The sequence below is a fragment of the Prionailurus bengalensis genome, chromosome C1, assembly GCF_016509475.1.
Source record: "Prionailurus bengalensis isolate Pbe53 chromosome C1, Fcat_Pben_1.1_paternal_pri, whole genome shotgun sequence".
In the NCBI taxonomy this organism is placed as follows: domain Eukaryota; kingdom Metazoa; phylum Chordata; class Mammalia; order Carnivora; family Felidae; genus Prionailurus; species Prionailurus bengalensis.
In genome coordinates, this window is record NC_057345.1 from 25281603 (window position 1) to 25303325 (window position 21723).

At 48.3% G+C, this 21723-nt stretch overlaps 1 protein-coding gene across 5 annotated transcripts in view; it reads right to left on the reverse strand.

Annotated features, from left to right (window-relative positions):
• The window catches only part of PHC2 (polyhomeotic homolog 2), a 116144-nt gene that overhangs the window by 21905 nt on the left and 72516 nt on the right, over positions 1-21723 (reverse strand). For 4 of the 5 annotated variants that reach the window (XM_043578663.1, XM_043578661.1, XM_043578664.1 and 1 more), the window contains 2 exons: positions 9054-9454; positions 8637-8802 (listed from right to left, as the gene is read on the reverse strand). In XM_043578663.1, coding sequence (XP_043434598.1) covers positions 8637-8802; positions 9054-9454 — 567 coding nt within the window. Of the gene's footprint in view, positions 1-4207; positions 4439-8636; positions 8803-9053; positions 9455-21723 lie in introns of those variants that run through there. The other variant, XM_043578667.1, reaches the window with a different exon arrangement.

The window sequence follows — 21723 nt, forward strand, 5'->3', positions numbered from 1 at the left end:
AAATTATGCGTTATGGTTCTTACTACACCTTCTATCTTCAAAAACTAACATTGGTGGGCGCCCGGGGGGTTCAGTCAGTTAAGCACCCGACTTTGGTTCAGGTCATGATCTCACAGTCCGTGAGTTCAAGCCTTGCGTCGGGCTCTGTGCTGTCCGCACAGAGTCTGCTCCCACCTCAGATCATCCATCTTCCTCTCACTCTCTCTCTCTGCCCCTCTCCTGCTCGCACTCTCTCTCTCTCAAATATGAATAAACATTAAAAAAATTTTTAAAAAACCCCTAACATTTGTAACTGTATAACTCCTGCTTAACTATAAAACAGCGCATTGCTTGGCTGCGTCCATCATTCTCTACTTTTGTTACTGATGGGACAAAATCCAGAATCTTTAAGGTTTTTGTCTTGGATAAACAAATGGTTGATTAGTTTCCTAACCACTCCTCAAGTGTCATGAAATTGAATTCAAGGTGGTCTGCCTCTGAGTTTCTCAAATCAGTGGTCTGATGTAGCTAGTAATTCCAAGTGAAATTCTGAAATTAGTGCTCAAAATGAAACCTGCATCTATTCGAGAGATGAATAAGTAATCTTAAATAGGCACACTTCTTAGTTTTTTAACATAAAACACAGCAGAATCTTTAAATGGTGACTCACATTATAGTCTGAACCATGCCATAGAAGCTCTTAAAACCTAAAGCTACACACGTTCATACATCCACTTTGAGGGGTAGTCCAGCCATGTTTTCCAACAAACAAGGTGCCAAGTCACTGCAGAGAGAGTCATTTCTGTTACTGGCACAAAGGCCTCAGGAGGGCAGATTGCATAAGGCAGCAGTCCCCAGCCTGCTTTTCCACGGGGGTGGAAAACACAATAGCATCCTCTCTCCAGCCACTTTGGTGACATTCCTCCTGACCACAGAAAGTCATCATCTTCATCTTCCAGTTGCCAAATGGCTCAAACAAAAGGGAATAAAAGAGAAAATATCATTCATGGAGACTCCTTATTTTCATTTCCCGACTCTCCTCTCTAGTAGATATATCTTTTCAGAAGAGAATCTTTTTGAGGGCGGGACCAAGTCTGTCTGGAGATCAAATGACACTGAATAGCTGGGAGAAACTTTAATATAAACTTGGAATGACTCAAAGAAGAGGGGGGGAAATAAAACCCTTGGTAAAAAGCCTACTAGCGTGGGGCAGCACTATCAGAACTCGAACCACCATTGCACTCCCTAGTTTTGTATATTTAAATTTTATTTTGGTTTACTGATCCAGCAAGGGACTCTGATAGGATGTGGGTGATCTTTATTTGGCAAATGGTTACCAAATGGCTAGCCTGAGGCCCACAGCCCAAAGGAGGGCAGAAACTTAGAGGATGAGTCTGAGGATAAGTTCTTGTCTTTCCACATTCACAACAGTAGGAAAAAAAAAAAAAGACAAAAAGACATGAACTCACACGTGTTGATTCTTAATTCTGAGACAGTCATCATTTCTTTTTTTCTTAAGCAAGAAAACCTAGGGAGGGGACAGCCTATGTGAGAGTGTGAGAGACCAGAGAAAGAACAGCTCAAGTTTATAAGACCATCTATCCATGTATTCCTCTTCTCTTAGTTTATTCTCTTTCCCTTGGAAAGATCAGAACTAAAGGATCCCAAGTATCTGAGACAGGAAATGAGTAAGGCAGGAAGAAGGATGTGGTCTGAAAAAGAGTGGATTCTGGGGCTGAGCCAGAGTGAGTAACAGGCACAGGGTCATAGATGGGGGAGGGGGTCTTGGTGGCAGGAACAGAAGTCTCAGGTTCAATCAGCTTAGACTAGAAAGTCAGTGACACAGGACTTATGTCCAGAGAAGCAGAACAACAGCTTCCTAAAAGGTTATCCTCTACTGAAAGGCAGAGAAGCAATAGCTGACGAGGCCTACAGCCAGGAGAATCATTACAGGGACAGGAGGAAGAAGAGCTGGAGTTTCCTCCTTTCTTTGAGGGAAGTGGAAATAATAGACGTTGAGTGTGCTTGACAAAGGTAAATTAGAAATTATGTCAGGACCTGGAAGAGAACTGGAAAAAGCTGGGCAGTGAGTACATGATGAAATACCAATGTTCCTGAAGCATCTATGTGCCACATCTCAGTAAAACAACAGCTTTAAAAAAGGAAAGAAAAAAAAAACAGGAGTGACAACAGGAGAGACTGCTCAAGCAAAACACAGTTGGGTAACTGAGAAACCAACTCAAGAACAACAGAAATACAGACCAAGAAACCACCTACTTTCTCAAGATTAAGGTTGGAGGGGAAAAGGCATCTATCCTTCCCAGTGTGTGTAGACAAGCCTAGAAACAGATCTTGGGTGGGCAGGGCTCCCATGATGAAGAGTGCCTGGAAAGGGCAGGTGCCAAAAGAGCACCATTACCCATCTGCTGGACCCTCTGTGAAACAAGCCAGCCCCTGGGAATGAGCCAAACCAGAAACTTTGGTTCCTGCCTTGCAGGGACTGGAATTTAGGGACAGAAACAGTGAGAAACAGTTTATCAGCTGATTCAAAAAGGGTGGATATTTCCAAATACAGATCCAGATGTTGGGGGCTACGTGGGAAAATCACTTTTATATTCTCCACAGTGCCTAGGGCAAGGCTTTACATGAAGCAGGAGCCTAATAAAAGTGTGTTAATCTGGGTGAAACCAAAACTACTTAGCTACGCAGGCATCTTAAGATTCCCGACAGAACCTTCTGCCCTATAATCAACACACTTAGTTACTTTCTTCCTATTTTACAGTGGAATGATATGAAACCCGACATCCCTGTGACCTAAACCTAAGCCCTAATCCACAGACACTGCCACAGGTCTGCTGCCCTGTACTGGAATAAAAGATGGGGAGGGCAGGGAGGCAGAAATATAGGTGCAACAAGGAATTTCTTTCCTTCATTAGCCTGTCATTTTCAGACTCACCTAGGAATCCTGGCAGTTCCAACATTTGGGTTGACTCAGGAGGAGAAGAAAAATCCCAGGTGAATGATAATTGGATTACCCAGTTATGCCCCAGAGCCAAATGGCTGGAAAAGGCCAGGACAGCAGGGTCTGATAAAGTTAAAGTGACATTATTTTCTAAACCAAAAATCAAGACACTTGGGCTGATAGACAATGGAATGGAAGATTCTAAATTGGGGCTGTCCTAGAAAAATCGGGGACATATGGTGGATTTAGGTCGGTTGCTTATTTCACAACAAGGGATCCTCTGGGCCCAATATGCTAATGGAGGGGATTAGAGCCCTAGGATGGGAGACATCTAAGGGGAAAGCTGTCACTGATTTGTAAAGCAGGAAAAAGAATAAAAGAGTGTGTCTGTAGACCGCACTGGAAGAAGGGGAACATTCTGGCTATGGAGTAGGCAGGAAAGGAAAGTTGATCAGAACTGAAAGTATGTCAGTGAAATCTGTTTAGGTATGGAAGGCAGGAGTGGGGAAGGGACGAAGAGGTGGGATCACTGGCACTGACTGGTGGTATCCAACGATATAGAAGTCAGGGGCCAGGAGTTCAGATGGTAGTTTCATCATTAAACTAATGGCAACCTAGCCTTGGGCAAATTATTCCCCTCTGCGGACTTCAATTTAAACAGAATCTCGCAAATCCCGATTTTTATGTAAAGAATCCACAATTCAGTATACCTTCATTTGGCACAGAAAGGGAGAAAACGCTCTTCTAAAAATGGAAGACAGGACAGACACAGAACAGCTTGTCCCTTTCCATCCAATTAAAAACCTCGTGAGACTGAACTAGATTAAAAACAAAACTCTCCAGCGAAGCGGCAGGCCCTCCAAGCGAAGCAGTCCCCTACCAACAGAGCGCGGCGGACGGCAGCAGCCTTGGCCCTAAACGGCCGGTCCATCCCCCGGTGGATGGCCGTCCCCGGAGGACGGGGGTGGGGGTGGGGTGCGCGGGGACCGGGGGCAGGGGCGCGGACACACGGAAGCGTTCGGCACGCCCAGGTTGACACAGCGGCTTCCGGGGGAGTGCGGGGCAGGCAGGGTCCCCGGCGACGGGGGAGGCAGAGGGCACCTCCCAGGCGCCGAGAGGGCGAGAGTCGCGGGCTGGCACGGCCTGGCAGCCGAGCAGGCCCGGGCCGCGAGTGGCACCGGAGGGCGGTGCCCGGCTTCCAGTGCGACGAGCGCGGGCCGCGGGCCCCCTCCTGGCGTGAACCCCTCCCCCGCCACGGACACTGACCTGTCCAGGGCCCGGCTGGGCCTGGCCGGGCGGGGCCTACGCAGCCCCTCGGCCGGGCGCCGCCTCGCACGGGGTCCCGGGCCCGGGCGGGCCGCCTCCTCTCCGCCGGGAGCCTCCGAGCCGGGGCCCGGGGCTGCCGCGGCGCATCCGACCGCACCGGCCCGGCCGGCGTCAACAAAGGGCGGCGGGGGCGCGAGGCCGGGGCGGGGGCGCGGGCGGCGGCCGGATTGCGCGCGCGCGGCGGGCGCTCGAGGGCTGCAGCCGCCGCGGAGACAATGCGGCGCGTCCCGGCAGGGCTCCCGCGGCCGCCTCCGCCGGGGGCGGGGCGCGGCGCGGGGCGGGGCCTGGGTCATGCGGGGCGGGGCCTCCGGGAGGCGGGGCGCCGGCGCGGAAGCCGGGCCGCGCGTTTCCTTTGTGCAGCCGCGCCGGCCCCGCCCCGCGCCCTCCGGAAGGCGCCTCGAGCCCGGCGGCGGGTTAGGGACTTGGGCTTTCGATTTAGGGAGGCGAGCGCCGCGCGGCCCGTCGGAAGTCCCCAGTGCGGTGGTGGACTGTGGAGTCCCGCCCCGCCAATTCGGAGCAATAATAATAACGACTAGCAGTAGTGTGTCAAGCCCTACGCGCACGCATTCCCACTTTGGGTTCACAATAACCCTACAAGTAGTCATTATTCTCCCCACTGGGAACTGAGGATCACAGATGTTAAGTAATGACCAAAGTGACCCAGTTACACCTCCATAAACGGGGATAATGCTTACTCTTTAGGCTTACTGTGAAGGTTAAGTGAGGACATTTACTCAAATTGCCTGCAGTGCTTGGCACACAGTTGGAGCCCAATAAATGTTACTTCTCTTCCTAAACCACACTGAGTTAAACTGAATTGTCGTGGCAAGCACATTCCTAGTCAGTAGATAACGCTAGGAGCTGCAGGGGATACCAAAGATGTACAAGGGTGACTCAACACTTCTCACCACCCCGCCCCCCAGCTTTATCAGGAATAGATGACACGAACTTCTTTCTCCATGCTTGACTTCTTTTTATTCCCAACATTTTCCCATTTTCTTGCCTTTCTTGGCATTCGTATTCTCCCCTCCCACTGCCTTTTCCTTCAGGCCTCATCCCTCTTTCTTTGTTCCTGCGTCTTACATTTATTTTATATGCTCTGTTTACTTCACTCCCTCTTTTCCTTATTCCTTTTTTTTTCTTTGAATTTTCGAACCTCCTTTATTACACTTATAAACAAAGGTAACATAGGATAGAATACTCGACTTCTACTTTCCTGCCTCCCTGACTTTACTTGCTCTAGTCCCTCCTAGATTGCCCTTTCCTCAACTCTGCATGTCTAGGTCTCACTTATCCTTCAAACTCTGGATTCAAGAACAAATGGTCAGCAAACTTTTTCTGTAAGGAACCAGATGGCAAATATTTTAGATTTTGCAGGATATACTTTTTCTGTTGCAACTCTTCAGCTCTGCTGTTGTAGCAGGACATAGCCATGGACACATGACACACATGAATAAGTGTGGCTGTGTTCCAATAAAACTTTATGGACACTGAAATTTAGATTTCATATAATTTTCACATATCATGAAGTATTCTTTTGATTCTTAAAAAAAAACTTTTTAAACGTAAAAACCATTGTTCAATGGTTTACAAAAACTTGTGTTGTGATGGATTTGGCCCTTGGGATGTAGTTTGCCAACCCTTGCTCTAGAACAACGCCACTTCCTCCCAGTGATCTACCTTGATAATCTCTACGTGGTAGTAACTTTTCCCTCTTACCTTTTAAAGTACTTACATATAATCCTTCTATGGCATTTATCACATTTTGGGTTTTATTGTATGTTTCCTTCCTGTGCATTTCTCATCTTTCCCAACAGAACTTAAGCTCTTTGAATGTAGGGTACAGACCTTATTTCTCTATATATTACTTCCCATCCCACGGTGCTTTGCATGGAGCAGGCATGCAAACATATACAGAATTGATAAACATTTAAGACTTGGGTGGTTGACAATAGTTTCCACTGTGCAAAGCTTACTTCTCTCAAGAGACAGTACCTCAGGAACAGGATGCTTGTTATATGTATAGATTTCAGAAAGAGATTTTTGAGAGCTTTATAGAGAAGATAGAGAAAGCTAGGCAAATGTCAGTTCATTTAGGAGTTGTGGGATAAGATGTACTTGAACAAAGAATGTATGTTATCACCAACCTGCAGACAGAGCATGTGTCCTCAGTCGGGTCTTAGTCAATATTTCTATCAGCAAATTGGTTAAAGACAAAGAGAACATGCTATATAATTTACATGCTATATAATGAATAACAAAATTCAGATATAAAACATTCCTGCCCCTTCCCTTATCCTCTCTGTGCCTCTGTTTTCTTATCTTTAAAATGGAGATGATAAAAGTTCCTGTCTCAGAGGGTTACTGTCAGGATTAAATGAGGAAATACACAACAAGTCCAGCAGAGAAGGCTCAGTAAATATTAGCTATTAACTATTACTATTTTCTGGCTAGGCAGGAACTATGGGCTGAGTTCACAAAATAACATTTAACAGATATAATTAACTATATTTTGGCTCAAAATATAAATTGTACAAGTTTGAGAGTGAGGAGACCTGGAATGATAGCAGCCCATGTAAAAAGAAACCTCAAAAACAAACTAAAAAATAACCCCCAAACCCAACCCTCTGGAATTCAGGTGATTCAGTGCTCGGTGAACCAAGGGTGCCATTCCCCTGCATCCGAGGAGCTAATGTGGGGCTCTGGGTGTATCATGCTAATGAAGGAAGGTGAGGGAGTTATACTTGGAGCCAGAGTCAGGGCACTGCAGTTTAATAGCAGTGGGGCCTTGACCCTCTGCAGGCTTTTACTCCCTCCTCTGAATTATGGGAACAGTAATATTGACCTCCCAGGAGTATCATGAGTTGAGTTCAGGAAAATCTTGGAACAGTCCTTGGCACACAATAGGTGTTCAAACAAATGTCAGTTCCCCCCTACCATACCATGCAGATACAGGAAACAGTCCTGCCCCTTGAAAGGCTTATAAAGCCAGGTCCAGGTGCCAACTTATGGTGGCTGGTGGCTTTTTATGTTTGGAATTACTGTGCTTAATTTTGGGGCTCACACTTTGGGAGAATTAATGAAAAGGTAGAATGTGGCTAAATAAGAATGACCAGATGGTGGGAATGGGAGGTCTTGACACCGGATGGGTAACCAAAAAAAAAAAAAAAAAAAAAAGAAAGCAGAAGATCTCAGCTATGTAAGCCTGGAGATTTTCCTTTTTTCAATGGGAGGGAGGGGAAAGAGACATGGTAACTGTCTCCAGACACTGCCAGAGAGGGACTCTGTTACAATTCACAGCCAGTAGTGGAAGTTCCAGGAGAACTGGTTCGGGCTCAATTTGAAGAGCAACTTTTTGATCATTAGAGCGATTCCACAGTGAAATGGGCTGCTTTTCAAATTGGTGAACCCCTTACTCTTGCAAGTGTGCCAAGAGAACGGATAACCTCCTTCCTGTCTTTTAATTTTCCTGATGTTCTTTCTCCACATTCTTTTCGCTTTTCCTTTCCTTGATCCCATCCTCTATTCCTTCTAGGACATTCATAGCCCTTTCCCCTACTCTGTCCCCAAGTGCTTTTCTTCTCATTTCTCCCTCCTGACTTCCCATGCTCTTTGTCTCTCGGCTCTCCCCACCCCGGCTCCCAGCGCACACCTAGTCTGATGACTGGAACTGCCTCCTTGACTTGCCCAGAATGTCACAGATCCGGGCCAAGACTGCTGTGCACACCAGCAGGGAGGGGAAGGAAGGCAAAGGGACCGCTGTGAAGGCAGAGATCATGCTGTGACTTTCCCATCAGGGTAGAGGGATCCTCCAACTGAAACCCAGTCGTGGAGAAGGGCCACTTGTCACTGGGCACTCACAGACTCTTGGGGATCCCAGAGCTGGGCAGTTCTTTCAAAGATGCTTTCCACGAGCTGAACTCATTCTGAATCCCCTTCTAGCTCCCCCTAGGCATTTGTCGTATCTTTGATCTACGGCAGCCATTTGTCATATTTCCAATTTCAAGAACTCCCTCTCCTACCAAATGAAGCAGAGAACTGAGACAACTGGAGACCTGCCTGAACCCTCAGCTTGGCATATGGATATGCAAACATATCTGACAGCAGTGACATGTAGGTCTCAGAGTCTCGGTCTAGAACTTTCAACTTTCCTTTCTTTATCCTTTTATATCTTCTGTGTCCCCTTTCTTTAGCTTTGGTTCATCTTCCCATTTCCCCCTCTCTGTTTTCACCTACCCAGCTCCCTTGTTGCCTCGTGGGCTTGCAACGGTTTACCCGCCCATGCCAGACACCCAACTGAAATGTGCCAGGGAGTGGCAAGGAAAGCCAACTCTCTCCCCTCCCTCGAGGGCCCCGCCCCACTTCATACCGTGAGCTGGGGACTGCTGGACACTAGGGCTCTTGGGGGCAGGCAGGCCTGCAGGCATGGCCGTGATGATCGCCTGGGGATGTGGTGATGGGCCAGCGCGAGTCTCAGGCACACTCTTCTCCCCAGGTACCGCCTCCTTCCAGTCATCCATGGTGCACTGCTGGGGCTGTTAAGGGACAAGACAGAGATCATCCCATAAATTGCCTATACATCGTTGGATACGCCCCGTCTTCTGAGGATTTGGGGTAGCAGGTGAGGACTTTAAGATTCAGCCAGCCCCAAATTAGGGAGGGGCCCCTTTACTTTCTTGGAACACCCAGAGAGGACTTTGACCAAAACACATCCGAAAGGGGGCTGTGGGATTGCCCGAGCTGTCCTCCCCGTTTGCTCCTCGGACCCTGGCGTTGGCTTACTCACCACTGGTGAAGCGGGCTGCAGTTGTAAGATGACAGCCGAAGCATGCTGGAGCCTGCGAGGGGTGTGGGCCAGGCCTTCAGGGTATCCGTTGTGAGGCCCAGCTTCTGGCGTGGGAGGGTGACACTGCTGAGCGCTGCCAGGCTTGTGCAGATTGGCCGTGGGGCACTGCAGCGGCAGGGCGGGTGTGACCGGGCCTAGTGGCATGGCATGGGCTTCAGGGCTGGACTGCGGGGCCAGGCTGGGGGGGACCGAGGCGAGCTGGGGCTGGGGCTGGGCTTGGAGCCGTGACTGCTGCTGCTGTGGCGCTGGTTGCTGTGGCTGCTGCTGGAGCACCAACTGGGGCTGCAGGTGCTTGGAGGACGGCTGCGAGAGAAGCTGGTGGGGCTGCAGCTGAGCATAGGCTGAAGGGGGGAAAGAGCAGGTCAGGGGGCACGGCTTGACCTCATCTTCTGCTGTGTCCCCAACTGTGCCCCTCCCACCTCCATATCACAATGGTTTCCCAAACTCAAGGTCTCCTGCTTTGATCTCTTTCAGCTTTCACCTAGAGCCTTGCCTGGCCACTGGTACAGCGCAGCTGTCTCTGTGTCCTCGCCTTCTTCCTGTGCTGCAACATTGTTCCCTCTGGCTGCCCCTCAAAGCCCAAAGCAAAGCTCACCTCCTCTGTGAAGCCTTCTTGGACCATGCCTGCTGGTCAGAGGAACACTGGATTCTACAGGGTGCCGTGTGCTCTCTCTCCTCTGTGCCCTTGGCTCACTTTCCTCCCAGCCTACGGTCTGTGTGGCCCCCCCATCGCCCAGCCCAGCTCTGTCTGTTCATTCACACCCTCTGGCTCTGCTCAGGCTGGGCCTCCTCCAGGAAGAGCCAATTCACATAGATGGGGGCTGGACTTCTGGTTCCTTCTGTTATATACAGAGGGACCTCGGGCTAGCTGCTTAACCTCTCTAGGCCTCGGCTTCCTTCTCTATAAGTCAGAAATAAAAATAGTTCCTGCCCAGAAAGTTGTTGTAAGGATGAAATGAGAAAAAAACTGTGTGAATATAATGAGAAAAACAAGTGACATACTGTTCATAGCACAGTGCCTGGCATACGGTCGTGCTCAATCATTTCTAGCTATAATTAAAATGATGATTTCAATCTTGGTCTCGGTTCTCAAAGCATCCTGGACTTATACATCTATCATAAGAACGTGTATCACAGTGCATTGTAAGTTCTTCTTAGCTCTCTTCCCTTCGAGATCTTGAACTCCTTGTGGTCAGAAACTATTCTGTATCTCTTTAGCCAGAGCCTGGAATAATGCCTGACATCAGATGGGTGCTAAGGAAATAAACTTCTTGTCCTGAACTGGAATTCATTTGTTGTCATGTGCTACTAGCATTTTCTTCTCCCATTTTAACCAGGCCCTCTCTTGGAGGTGAGGATTCTTATACTTTTTTAGTAATCTGTTCAGCGTCTAGCTCATGCCTTGTATACACTAGGGATTCAGAAATTCAGCTCGGAGATTGATTGTCCTTCCTCCTCACTCTGTCTAGCAGCATCCAGGCGAGCCTAGCATGAGGGCAGCTAGCTCAGCTCAATGTGTCTTGCCTCACGGTGGCCCTCCACAAAGGCTCTGCAGCTGGAGGGGAGCCACCAGAGAAGGGGTGTGTCTTACAAATACACAGGGTCACAGCTGGAAGCTCACAAATGCATTTTTACAACCAAAGGATAAAGGCAACAAGGATAAAGGCAAACTTGGGATCCTAAGCTAACATTTTAAAAGGATCCTATGATCCTTACAGGTGCAAAGCAAACAGATTTCAGAGCATGTGTGTGTGTGTGTGGGGGGGGGTGCTTCTTTCTTAAAGATGGTCAATTTACCCACACTATCTCATCATAGCCCAACACAGAGTTCCAAGGAGAATGCCATTCAGAATGGAAGGAAATGGAACAGAACGGAAGGGGAGGGAAGGGAAGGGAAAGAAAGAAAAGGGAAGGGAAGGGAGGGAAACAAGAGGTGTTAAAGGAAAACAAGGCGGCCCATGGTGGCTGACTGCTGTAGGCCGAGAGAGGGAAAAGGGACAGCCCACAGGCTGTAGTCTGGATGACAGTGAATACAGAAGAGGGAAACTCTGGAAGGCAATGTGGCTTTTAGAGAAACTTCCTGGGTTTGGGTGGTGGTGGAACATCCAGATGGAAATTGCCAGTAGGCATTTATTTGGTGATTATAAATTGCCCCGCCTCCAACTTTAGCCTTGTCTCCCAATTCCACATTGAATGGCACAAAACTTAACAATCAGAATTGTTAATCAGGCAAACTAAACAATCAGGACTTTTTAAGATGACTGTCAACAAGATACTGGAGAGGTACCAAAGAGGCCACGTGGTGCCCTGTTAGGCTCGAGGGGCCAAAAAGACCTGTAGAAGGATGGGCATTATCACTGAAAAAGCAAGCAAACCTCTCTGTCTCTCAGTACAAAGTCACAAATTCCTGCCCTGGGAAAGGCCGCTCCACGGGTTGCCCCTGTGAGGTGAGAGCTGGCGCAGGTGCAGGGCAGGGAGCCGAGCATCAGTAGCGTGTCCCGCTACTCCCTGGCTGTGTGGCCCACGGCGCGTCCTGCTCCTTCTCAGGGACTCAGAGTTTTATCTGAAACAGGAGGTTTGGGCAAGGTGAGCGCATGAGTCTCTCCCAGCTCTAATCTGATGAGGGTGGCTCTCGTAGGAAAGTAGTTGAAAATTGGGGATTTATAAGGTGGCGAGAAGATTCGAGAGGAAAAGGGTTCTAGATCTCTAGCGCACAGAGTACAGTTAGGGAAAATACGCGTTTGCTTGACAAGACTGGAAAAGAGACCGCCGGCCTGCGGCCCTCTATCCCAGGGCCTCCCCATCCGGCCCGCTCTCTCCCCTCTATGCTGCTCCTGGAAAACTGGATGCATTGTTTTAGAACAGATGATGCTAGCGTATGCTAGGGATGGAAACAAGGCTCATGAAGGCGTAGATGAGTTCACAGATCAAAGACCGAAGGTATTTTGGGGGAGTGTACACCCGTAACCTTTTGAGGTTAATAAAAAGCAAAGACCATGATTTAGCTCTGGCATTATCCTGGGTCAAAAGTCCTTTTATGTAAAGTATTGCAATGACTTCCTAATTGGTCTTTCTGATTCCTGTTTCTTCTCTCTATAATCCATCTTATGGATTGCCAAGTAATCTTTCTTTTGCAAGTTAATCTTCCTAGTGCACAGATCTGACCCCCGATTAAAAGCCATCGGGGATCCTCCTTTGTCTGTTGTCTAAAGCCCTTGGCATTCAAGATCTCATTACAACCTTTGAATTTTTATTATTTCTTTGATCAGAGCAATCTACTACTCACTGTCCCCTGTACAGAACTTGTGCTTTGTCTCATCCCGCTTAGAGTGTCACACAAATCAAACCCTCGTCATCCTTTCCCTGCCGTTACAGCCAAGGGACTCTTCCCTTTCTCTGAGCTACACCAAGATCTCTCTGCTTTGCACGGCCCTCAGAGATGCAGCATGTCCAGCGGTCAAGGATAAGCTCTAGAGTCAAAGTGCTCGGATTTGAATCTTAGCTCTGCCACTTACCAGCAGTACACTGCTGGGCAAGTTACTTGACCTCTCTGAACCTCTGTGTCACCATCTTTAAAAGGGGTAATGATGATACTTATTTCATAGTTATTTCAGTAAATGACTTATCTCCTTTCAGAGGCAGAATTTATGGGATTCATTTGTTTCATCCAAAGAACCTTGGATTTAGTGGATGCTCAATCAGTATTGGGGAATGAATGAATGAATGAATGAATGAATGAATGACAACATGGTGGGACTCTGTTCCACAGAACTTTTCCTCTTCAGAACCAGAGCATGGATGAGAGGGATACAAACCCACAGATCATTTTAGTTTAAGCAGCACCCTGGTTTATTGAAGACCCTCTTCCTGTCCAACCCCCGCTCGCTACCTTCCTGCACTGACTCACAACCCACCCCAACTGCTCTACTTGCTGTCCATAAAACGTCATATCCTAGCGTGCCTGCTTGGCTTTGATTTCAGTGCTTCCATTTTCTGGAATGCCCTCCTTCTGCTTCAGTGATCCAAGGCTTAAGCTTCTTTGGCTCAGGCTCAGCTCCTGTTGTCTCCCTCTTTGCCTTAACCCTCAATTATGGGTTTTCCCTCAGAATTCCTGAAAGTTTTTATTGTTTGTTTGGATTCGTTTGTGATTTAACATGTACTATCTTGTATACATATTTCCTTGATTCTTAAAAATTGATTCTTATTCCCCTTCTCATTTTAACATAACATCCCTTAAATTGGCATGTGTATCGCGGTTGCTGTTGGTTCAATGGCAGTGCTTTTCCTCCTTGGAGTTTAGTAAAATAATGCCACACCTCATAATCAGTGGTGTCCTAGATTAAATGAAACGGCCATACTTTTACTCTTTTGTGTGTGTACTTCCTGTCTATCCAACTATCCTTTTCAGTCAAAGGCATGTTCTCTGTTTCTTTTTCTTTTCTTTTTTTTTTTTTAATTTAAGAGATGTGCTTTTGGGGCACCTGGGTGGCTCAGTCGGTTAAGCATCTGACTTCGGCTCAGGCCATGATTGCACGGTCCGCGTGTTTGAGCCCCGCGTCGGGCTCTGTGTTGACAGCTCAGAGCCTGGATCCTGCTTCTGATTCTATGTCTCTCTCTCTCTCTCTCTCTCTCTGCTCTTTCCCCACTCATGCTCTGTCTCTCAAAAATAGATAATTTTTTTTTAAAAGATATGTGCTTTAATTTAGCTGGATGATTTTTATGTGTCTTTCACCTTCCACATTGTCTGACATGATACTCCAGATGTTTGGAGATGCTTAGCGAACGTCTGCTGGTGATCACGGTAAGATCAATGAATGCTTCTCCCTCTGCCATGCCTTCCCACTCAGTGTGGGGTGGCGAGGGTAATATCTGATTGCAGCCATGATACTGGAGCAGGCCATGCCCCTCTTCCCTACAGCTAGGATGGGGCATATTAGTTTATGAAATTTTTTTTTTAATTTTTTTTCAACGTTTATTTATTTTTGGGACAGAGAGAGACAGAGCATGAACGGGGGAGGGGCAGAGAGAGAGGGAGACACAGAATCAGAAACAGGCTCCAGGCTCTGAGCCATCAGCCCAGAGCCTGACGCGGGGCTCAAACTCACGGACCGCGAGATCGTGACCTGGCTGAAGTCGGACGCTTAACTGACTGCGCCACCCAGGCGCCCCAATTTATGAAATGTTAATGTACAGAAGTCTCTTTTTTCTTTTCTTAATTTTTCCTAATGCCCAGTAGCTTCATTTCTCCCTTGCACCCATTGTGGCTCCCCCATCCCCTCCTGCTGTGAAGTCCACTGCTCCTAAGGAACAAAGGGTTGTTTCCAAGGGACCTCAACCACCACTTTGGAAGGCCCCATCAGCCCTTTCTGTTATGGAGCATGGGAGAGGCAGGCCCAGGGCCTCCACAAATTAGAGCCCAGAAAGAGAGAGGACTTACAGCCAGGGGGACTCTTCCCTTTCTCTGAGCTACACCAAGGTCTCTCTGCTTTGCGCTGCCGTGTCCTGCGGTCAAATGTAAGCTAGAAGGAGAGACTCTAGGCCATGCTCATCTTCCCGTCTGGTGCTCCAACCTTGAACACTGCTTAGAATCTCAAGAGGCCAATTCACTGCTCCCAAACCAGTTGGTTGTTAGCAACAAGAGGATTAAGGTCCCCCAGGCAGGAGGGATTACTGGCAGGCCCCCTTCATTGCATCCACTGTCAGAATTCATCAATAATTAATCTCTATTGATCTCAAGGCTTCAAGTATGCAAGAAACAGCTCACTGCCCCAGAAATGCTGAGACTCTTGTCCCAAAATATATGGAAGCTTGTCCCAAAATATATTGGACATCTCCTCGTGGGTTGCAGGCTTTCTTGTATACTTATTTTTCTAGGACTCTGCTATAATGGACTAGAGTTACTGGAGTTACCTGGTCTCTGGGTGAGGGAGGGATGCCTGTGAGAGAGGATGACATAATTCTTTGCTGCCCACTACTCTTCACGGTTTAGAAAATGAAGAGATGCTTTTAACCATTCATTGACTCGGCAAACATTAGCAAGCACCTTCTACAAAGCAAGTACTATGTTTGGTGCTGGCTGAAACATGGTCCCTAGGATACATTATAGTCTAGTAAAAGAGATATTTACTCAGCGTATCTTGGTAAATGTGACGATAGGAGAGAAGAACGGAATATCAAGAACACAGAAATGGGGATTCAGCTTGAGGAGGGCAGAGAAGGCTTCCCAGAAGCAACGTTTAAGATGACTCAGAGTTAAGGGCTGCCTGGGTGGCTCAGTCGGTTACGTGTCTGACTCTTGGTTTCGGCTCAGATCGTGATCTCGCGGATCTCGCAGCTCGTGGGTTCGAGCCCCGTGTCAGGCTCTGCGCTGACAGTAAGGAGCCTGCCTGGGATTCACTCCCTCTCTCTCCCTGCCCCTAACCCAACTGGTGTGCATGCTCTCTCTCAAAATAAATAAATAAACTTCAAAAAAATTTAAAAAACAAAGATGACTCAGAGTTAAGAAGATGACAAAAGGAATAGCATGTGGGGGACCCGGGGCCTTAAGATACCCTGGTGTATTCAGGCACCTGTAGGGCATCCCGTACAGCTGAACTCAGGGCCTCTACAGAAGAGGGGCCAGAAGAGGAGGCAGTTTTAGGATGCTTCTAGATTATGCTAGCACCCGCCAGAGGCTGCTCCTCTCTGAAGAGATCTCATGGGATCAGGCCTCGAGGGTAACTGAGATTGAGGCTGACGTTAGAGTCAGAGCTCCACGCACACACAGATAGACACGGAGGCTCCTTTTGGAGAAACCTAAAGCAGCAGCCACACGAAGTTTCTCTGATGTGGTTCCTTGGTGCTGAGGACCACGAGTCTGAGGGGGAAAGTGGAGACTAAGGGAAGTTTCCCTGTAAGAAGAAACTAGGTTATAAAAACAGGACTGCCAACTGCTGGGGCACTCTCTGGTGGCCTGCCTGTGCCTTGATGTCTTTCGGCCCGCTCTGCAGCGTCTGGAAAAACTACCAAATATCCTCTGTGAGCAGAATTCCTAATAAGGCCGCTTGGAACATTAATAAAGAAACTGGTTGCTGCATCTCTGCCCCAACCCGACCCTTGGCAGAGGGATGGCAGTACGGGGTACGTGGCTAACGGCGTGGATTTAAGAGTCAGATCTGGGTTTGCATCTTGGTTCTGCCACCTGGAGACCGTGCAACCTTAGACAGATTGCTTAACCTCCCTGCATCTTGATTTCCTGTTCTGTAAGTGGTAATATATACCACATAGAGTAGATGTTAGCATCACATGGAATCTTAAGTTTCTTTTTAAAGTTTATTTATTTTGAGAGAGTGAGAGGGAGCACAAGCAAGGGAGAGGCAGAGAGAGAGGGAGAGAATGAGTGAGCAGGGAAGGGGCAGAGAGAGAGAGATACAGAGAGAGAATCCCAAGCCGGCTCTGCACTGTCAATGAAGGCACCCAATATGGTGCCCGAACTCACGCACCGTGAAATCATGACCTGAGCCTAAACCAAGAGCAGGACGCTCAACCGACTAAGTCACCCATGTGCCCTGGAATATTATGTTTGAGTTACAAAAAGGCCTACTGCTTTTGCTCAGACCTAGTAGATGCTTATCAGATGGAAGCTATTCTTCAAATACGATCTGCTATTTGCATGTCGCTTTGAACCTCTCCAGGCATTTTTGTAATCTGAATCTCATGTCTTCATAACAATGAGGCTATGAAGCAAACGGGCAGTGTTCCCATTTTACAAGCAAGAACTGAGACTGGTTTCCACTTGGCTTCTGCAATGCAGTGCGTTAAGGGAAAACTGACTTTACTTGACAAATGAGGCACGGCGCCTTACACACAACAAACACTCAAAAATGCTGATGGGCAAGTGAATAATTCAAGTCAGTAGGCACCAAGGAAAATGGCAAGCCTTGGCCTTGGAATAGTGGTTGGAGGCTGCTCAGACCTTTGGAGGTAATCTTGGAGGGAAGGCCAATGACGAGGGAGTGTTATACCAGAAGGCAGGGAGGTAAAAGGTACGTGACAGGTCAAGTGAGTCACAAAAGGGTAGGAGTGGGGGCGAGGAGGCAGGAGATCTGTGTAGGGAAGCCATGAGCGATTAGAGTGGTTCATCAGGCAATGTGGGGAGGGTCTTGCCGTCCCCCATGGAGTCAGAGTCAGTCTTATCAGAAGTCATTAACATGCTATTTATCGAGTCCCTCCTACAGGCTAGGCATTGCAATGGATAAAGTAGGAAACAAAGACACAGTGAAGGTTTCTGAACAAGAAAGAAATAACGGTCTCTGAGGAAGACGATTCTAGCAGCTGTGGGTAGGGATTCCTGACCATCAGTTAAGCCTTTTACAGGCGGCAGGCCTGGAGTGAAGCAGGGAGCCAATACACAGGAAGGATCATCAACGCCTGGTGGTGAGCTGGGTGGTGATGGAAGGTGGGACCGAGGGGGAAAGGGAGCTCCTACCTGTCGCGAGCCTACTCTGTGCTGGTCACCTCTGCAGCCCACTGCACTCATCTTTACAGCCTGTGGGAAGTGCAGTCATCTTTGTTTTATAGGTGAGGAAATTGAGGTTTACAGAGATTAAGTAACTTGATGATGGTCATAAAACTAGCAAGTGGGGAAGCTGGGGTCTGAAACCAGATCTAACTCTGAAGCCCATGCTTTTCCCATTATAACACTCTGCCTCTGCGGCAGAAGAAAATGAAGTCAATATAACCCTGAGACCGTGAGCCTGGGGTATAAGAGTAGCTCACGGCTATGGGTGGTGGCCGGGAAACTGGGAAAGGGGATCCTCCTGAAGAGGAAGACATCCAGGTTTTTGCTGTTGTTTTGTTTACGAATTCTGTCAATTTTAAAGCTGTGTATGCAGGTGGGGTGATATCCAAGGGGGAATATCCTGTAGACAGGAACTCTACAGGGAGGGGGAAGAAAGACAGGGATGGACCGTACTGAGACGTCACCTGCAGACAGGTGGTAGGTGTCTGAAATGTAAGAACAGACAAGCTCCTTGAGGGGGTAAGTGTTGGAGTAAAACACCAGGAGGACAGGGCTGAGTCTTTTGGGAGTCCCACAGCTAATGGCAGTGGGGCAAGGGAAAAGGAGGGAGGGGCAGGCCCCACCTACACGCACAGATGGTCACAAGCACACGCGGCCATTCTGGGCTTAGGTGCCTGCCAGTGCCAGCTGAGATCATCCTCCTTCTGTTCCGTTCTTGAAACTTACCCATTTTTCAGGCACAACTCAGATTTCCACAACCCCAATTAGAATTTAAACTCTTGTTCATCTCTGCAACTCCCATATGGTTAGCATTATGTTTGGCACATAATAGGTGCTAAATGAGTATTTATTGAGCTGAACTCAACAATTAAAGAGACAGAGAGAAACTATTTGGGGACGACAGTTAATTAGTCTTTCTGAGCCATATCTTCTTCATCTGGGGAATGGAATAATCACCGTTAGGATTAAATGAGGTATGTAGGTGAGGTATTTCGTACAGTGCCTGGGACACCGTTGTTCATTAGCTGGTAAGTATTACTATTTGCTGGCAACAATCCATCCATGGAAGTAATCAAACGGGAGCCTAGGGGTGAAGGATTTCAGGAAAGAAGGAAGGCTCAACAGTTCCAAGGCCCTTTGTGTATCACAGCTGGTACTCTCTTCCTCTGTCTCTGTCTCTCTGTCTCTGTCTCTTACCACACACACACGTGAGCGTGCACACCCACGATGAGGTATGTTAAGCAAACTATAAAACTCCTCCACTGATACCCTCTAGATTTTTTCTCCTGACATAAGAGGAACTTCTTGGTAATCTAAATTTGGTCCTACAGTGGATAGTAGAAATGACCTTCATGGCTGATAGCACGGTATTTAACATCAAATTGTTGCAAATTTTGACTCCAGCTAGATAATGAGCCCACTTGTATATTTTGTTTTTTATTGGATTCTCTAAGTAAAAGTGTCTACCTCACAGTTTGGCAGCTGCTGTGGGAGAGAAATGGGGTCCCCAAGAGTCCTAGAATCAGCAAGCATCACATTGTCAGGCCTATCGCAGACAGAAATCACTATTCCCTGACACAAACCCCTCTCTGTGATGAAACAAAGCCGCTATGTGGCAGGCCTTCCCAGCAGAGAATTTTCTCTCCTCTGATGAGACCTGAGGAGAGATGAGGAGACAGAACAAAGACCTGGCATCTGGAGCACAATTGTGGGAAAAGGGTCTAGAATTTTCCATGATCTGTCAGTTCTCTTTTTTTCACAGCATCTATCTCCTGGTCAGCAACTTTCTCCTCGCCTTTGGGCCTGAGTGTGCACCCAAGGTCCTGGGTTTATCCCCTAGAATGAGGACTCCAAGAACCAAGCCTACTGTGAGTTGCTGTGGCCCAGCTCCCTCAGGACTCGGTTTCCCTGGAGGCCAGGCCTACTGGACCTTGCCGCCTGCCCTACTTCTGCCCTCCCTGGTTCCATCCTTGAATTTCCGAGAAAGCCCAACCTCTTAGGCTCTGCTCTCCACGCCTTACTCCCCTCCCCCCACCTACCAACCCACCCCTTTTCAGGGCATAAGGGACCTTTTCTATTTGCAGATCCTAAAGAAGCTGGTTGCCAAGGTGACAGGAGCAGGAACAGCAGGGAGCCATGGGGGAGGGGCTCTGCCCCCAAACAGCTGTCAGTGGGAGCAGTCCCAGCTGGGACTACAGCATTTGCCTGTTCTGGGAGGACACGGCCCCCAGGGGGACACATTCCTCTCCGCTATGATCCCCCACTGCCCCTCACCATAGGTCTCCACTGGTTATTCTCCCTGGGGGCAACCAGCCAGCCAGCTCGAAAATGCTCCAATAACCAACAAAACCTACCACCCCCCTTTTCTCTCTCTCTCTCTCTCTCTTTCTCTCATACACACACACACACACACACACACACACACACACACACGCATGCGCACATGCTCTGATTCCTCCGTTCCTTTGCAGTGGGTTGGCTGGGCAGGAGGCCAGAAGTTACCTCTGCCTGGGGACCCAGGACCCAGGGCAGGTGCTGCTTCAGGCTGCCCCCACCAGGTCATAGGGATTATTTCCATCTTGTTTTTTGTTCCAGAGGCCCTGAGAGGATCCAGGGCATCCTAACCCTCCCCACTGCCTTCCATTTAGGAGGTGGGGGTGGGGCAGTGAATCCAAGCGCTTACAGAGAGGAAGGGGTAGAAGGAGAAAGAAAGAATGGGAGGGGCCGGTAGGAGGCCGGAACCATGCAAAGCCCACCGATTTGTGTGGTCTAGATACGGCTCCCAGCTGCTCCATAGGAAAGTTCTGTGGAACCACTGCTCTCTGTATTGCGTATACACACATAACCCTAATCCCAGGCCATGCCTGAGGCCCTGGACCTCAGCCTGTAATTCACTGGTGTTCACCTTTACAAGGTTCAAGAGAAGAAAGCCTCCCACTAGACTCTGTAAATTGCAGAATTTAGAACCATCAGACTCTTTGAGCTTGGGATCAGGTACAGGAAAGGCCTAGGAAAGGCCCAAATTACTATAAGAAATGAAAGAGGCAAATATGGCTTAATGATTAAGAATACAGAATCTGGGGGTGCCCACGTGGCTCAGTGGTTAGGTGGCCAACTTTGGCTCAGGTCATGATCTCACGGTTTGTGGGGTCGAGCCCCACGGGTTCTGTGCTGACAGCTCGGAGTCTGGAGCCTTCGGATTCTGTGTCTCCCTCTCTCTCTCTGCCCCTCCTTTGCTCATTTTCTGTCTCTCTCAAAGATAAACATTTTTTAAAAAATGCAGAATCTGGCTAAGCCAGCCACAGAATTGGTTCCTGGTTCTGCCACTTACTACTTATGTGACCTTGAGTGGCTTATGTAGTGAGTTCTTGGGCAACTTCTCTGGGTTAGTCTTCTTATCTGAAATGGATAAACATGGCTACCTTACTGGGTTCTTTCGAAGGTTAAAAGGGGTGGTGTGCATAAAAATGCCTAGGGTATGGGGGTGTCTGGATGGCTCAGTTGATTAAGCATCTGACTCTTGGTTTTGGCTCACATCACGATCTCATGGTTCATGAGATCGAACAGCCTGCTTGGGATCCTCTCTCTCCCACTCTCTGCCCCTCCCCCACTCACGCTGTCTTCCTCTCTCTCAAAATAAATAAATGAACTTAAAAAAATGCTTAGTGTATAATCTAGTATACAGTAGATGTTTTATCAGTGCTGGTCCCCTTTCTTCCCGGTTTTCTTGAGATTCCAGGGTTGCCTAGCACCTTTAGGAAGAACTCAAGAACTGGCCTTTCTTTTGAAGGGTCCTTAGAATCTAGGGGGCTGGCTTAGATCTGGGGAGAGGCTACATTTTGGCTTGGGTGGGAATGGGGTTCTCAGGAAGTAGAGTTTGTAGTTTGAATGGGAAGGGTGAAGTGGTGATTTGGGGTCCTTGCCCTAGTCCAAGCTGCTGTCAACTCATTATAAGATCTCCAGCCTTTACCCTTTGAGCCTAGTTTGTTTCTCTGTAAGAACAGGCTGGACTAACCTCTGAAGAAAGCAATGCCAGCCGGTGAGAAACATCTGGAATCACAGGGCAGTGAGGCCTCGGTAGGGGGCTGCCTTCCTCAGCTTAGCAGTGAC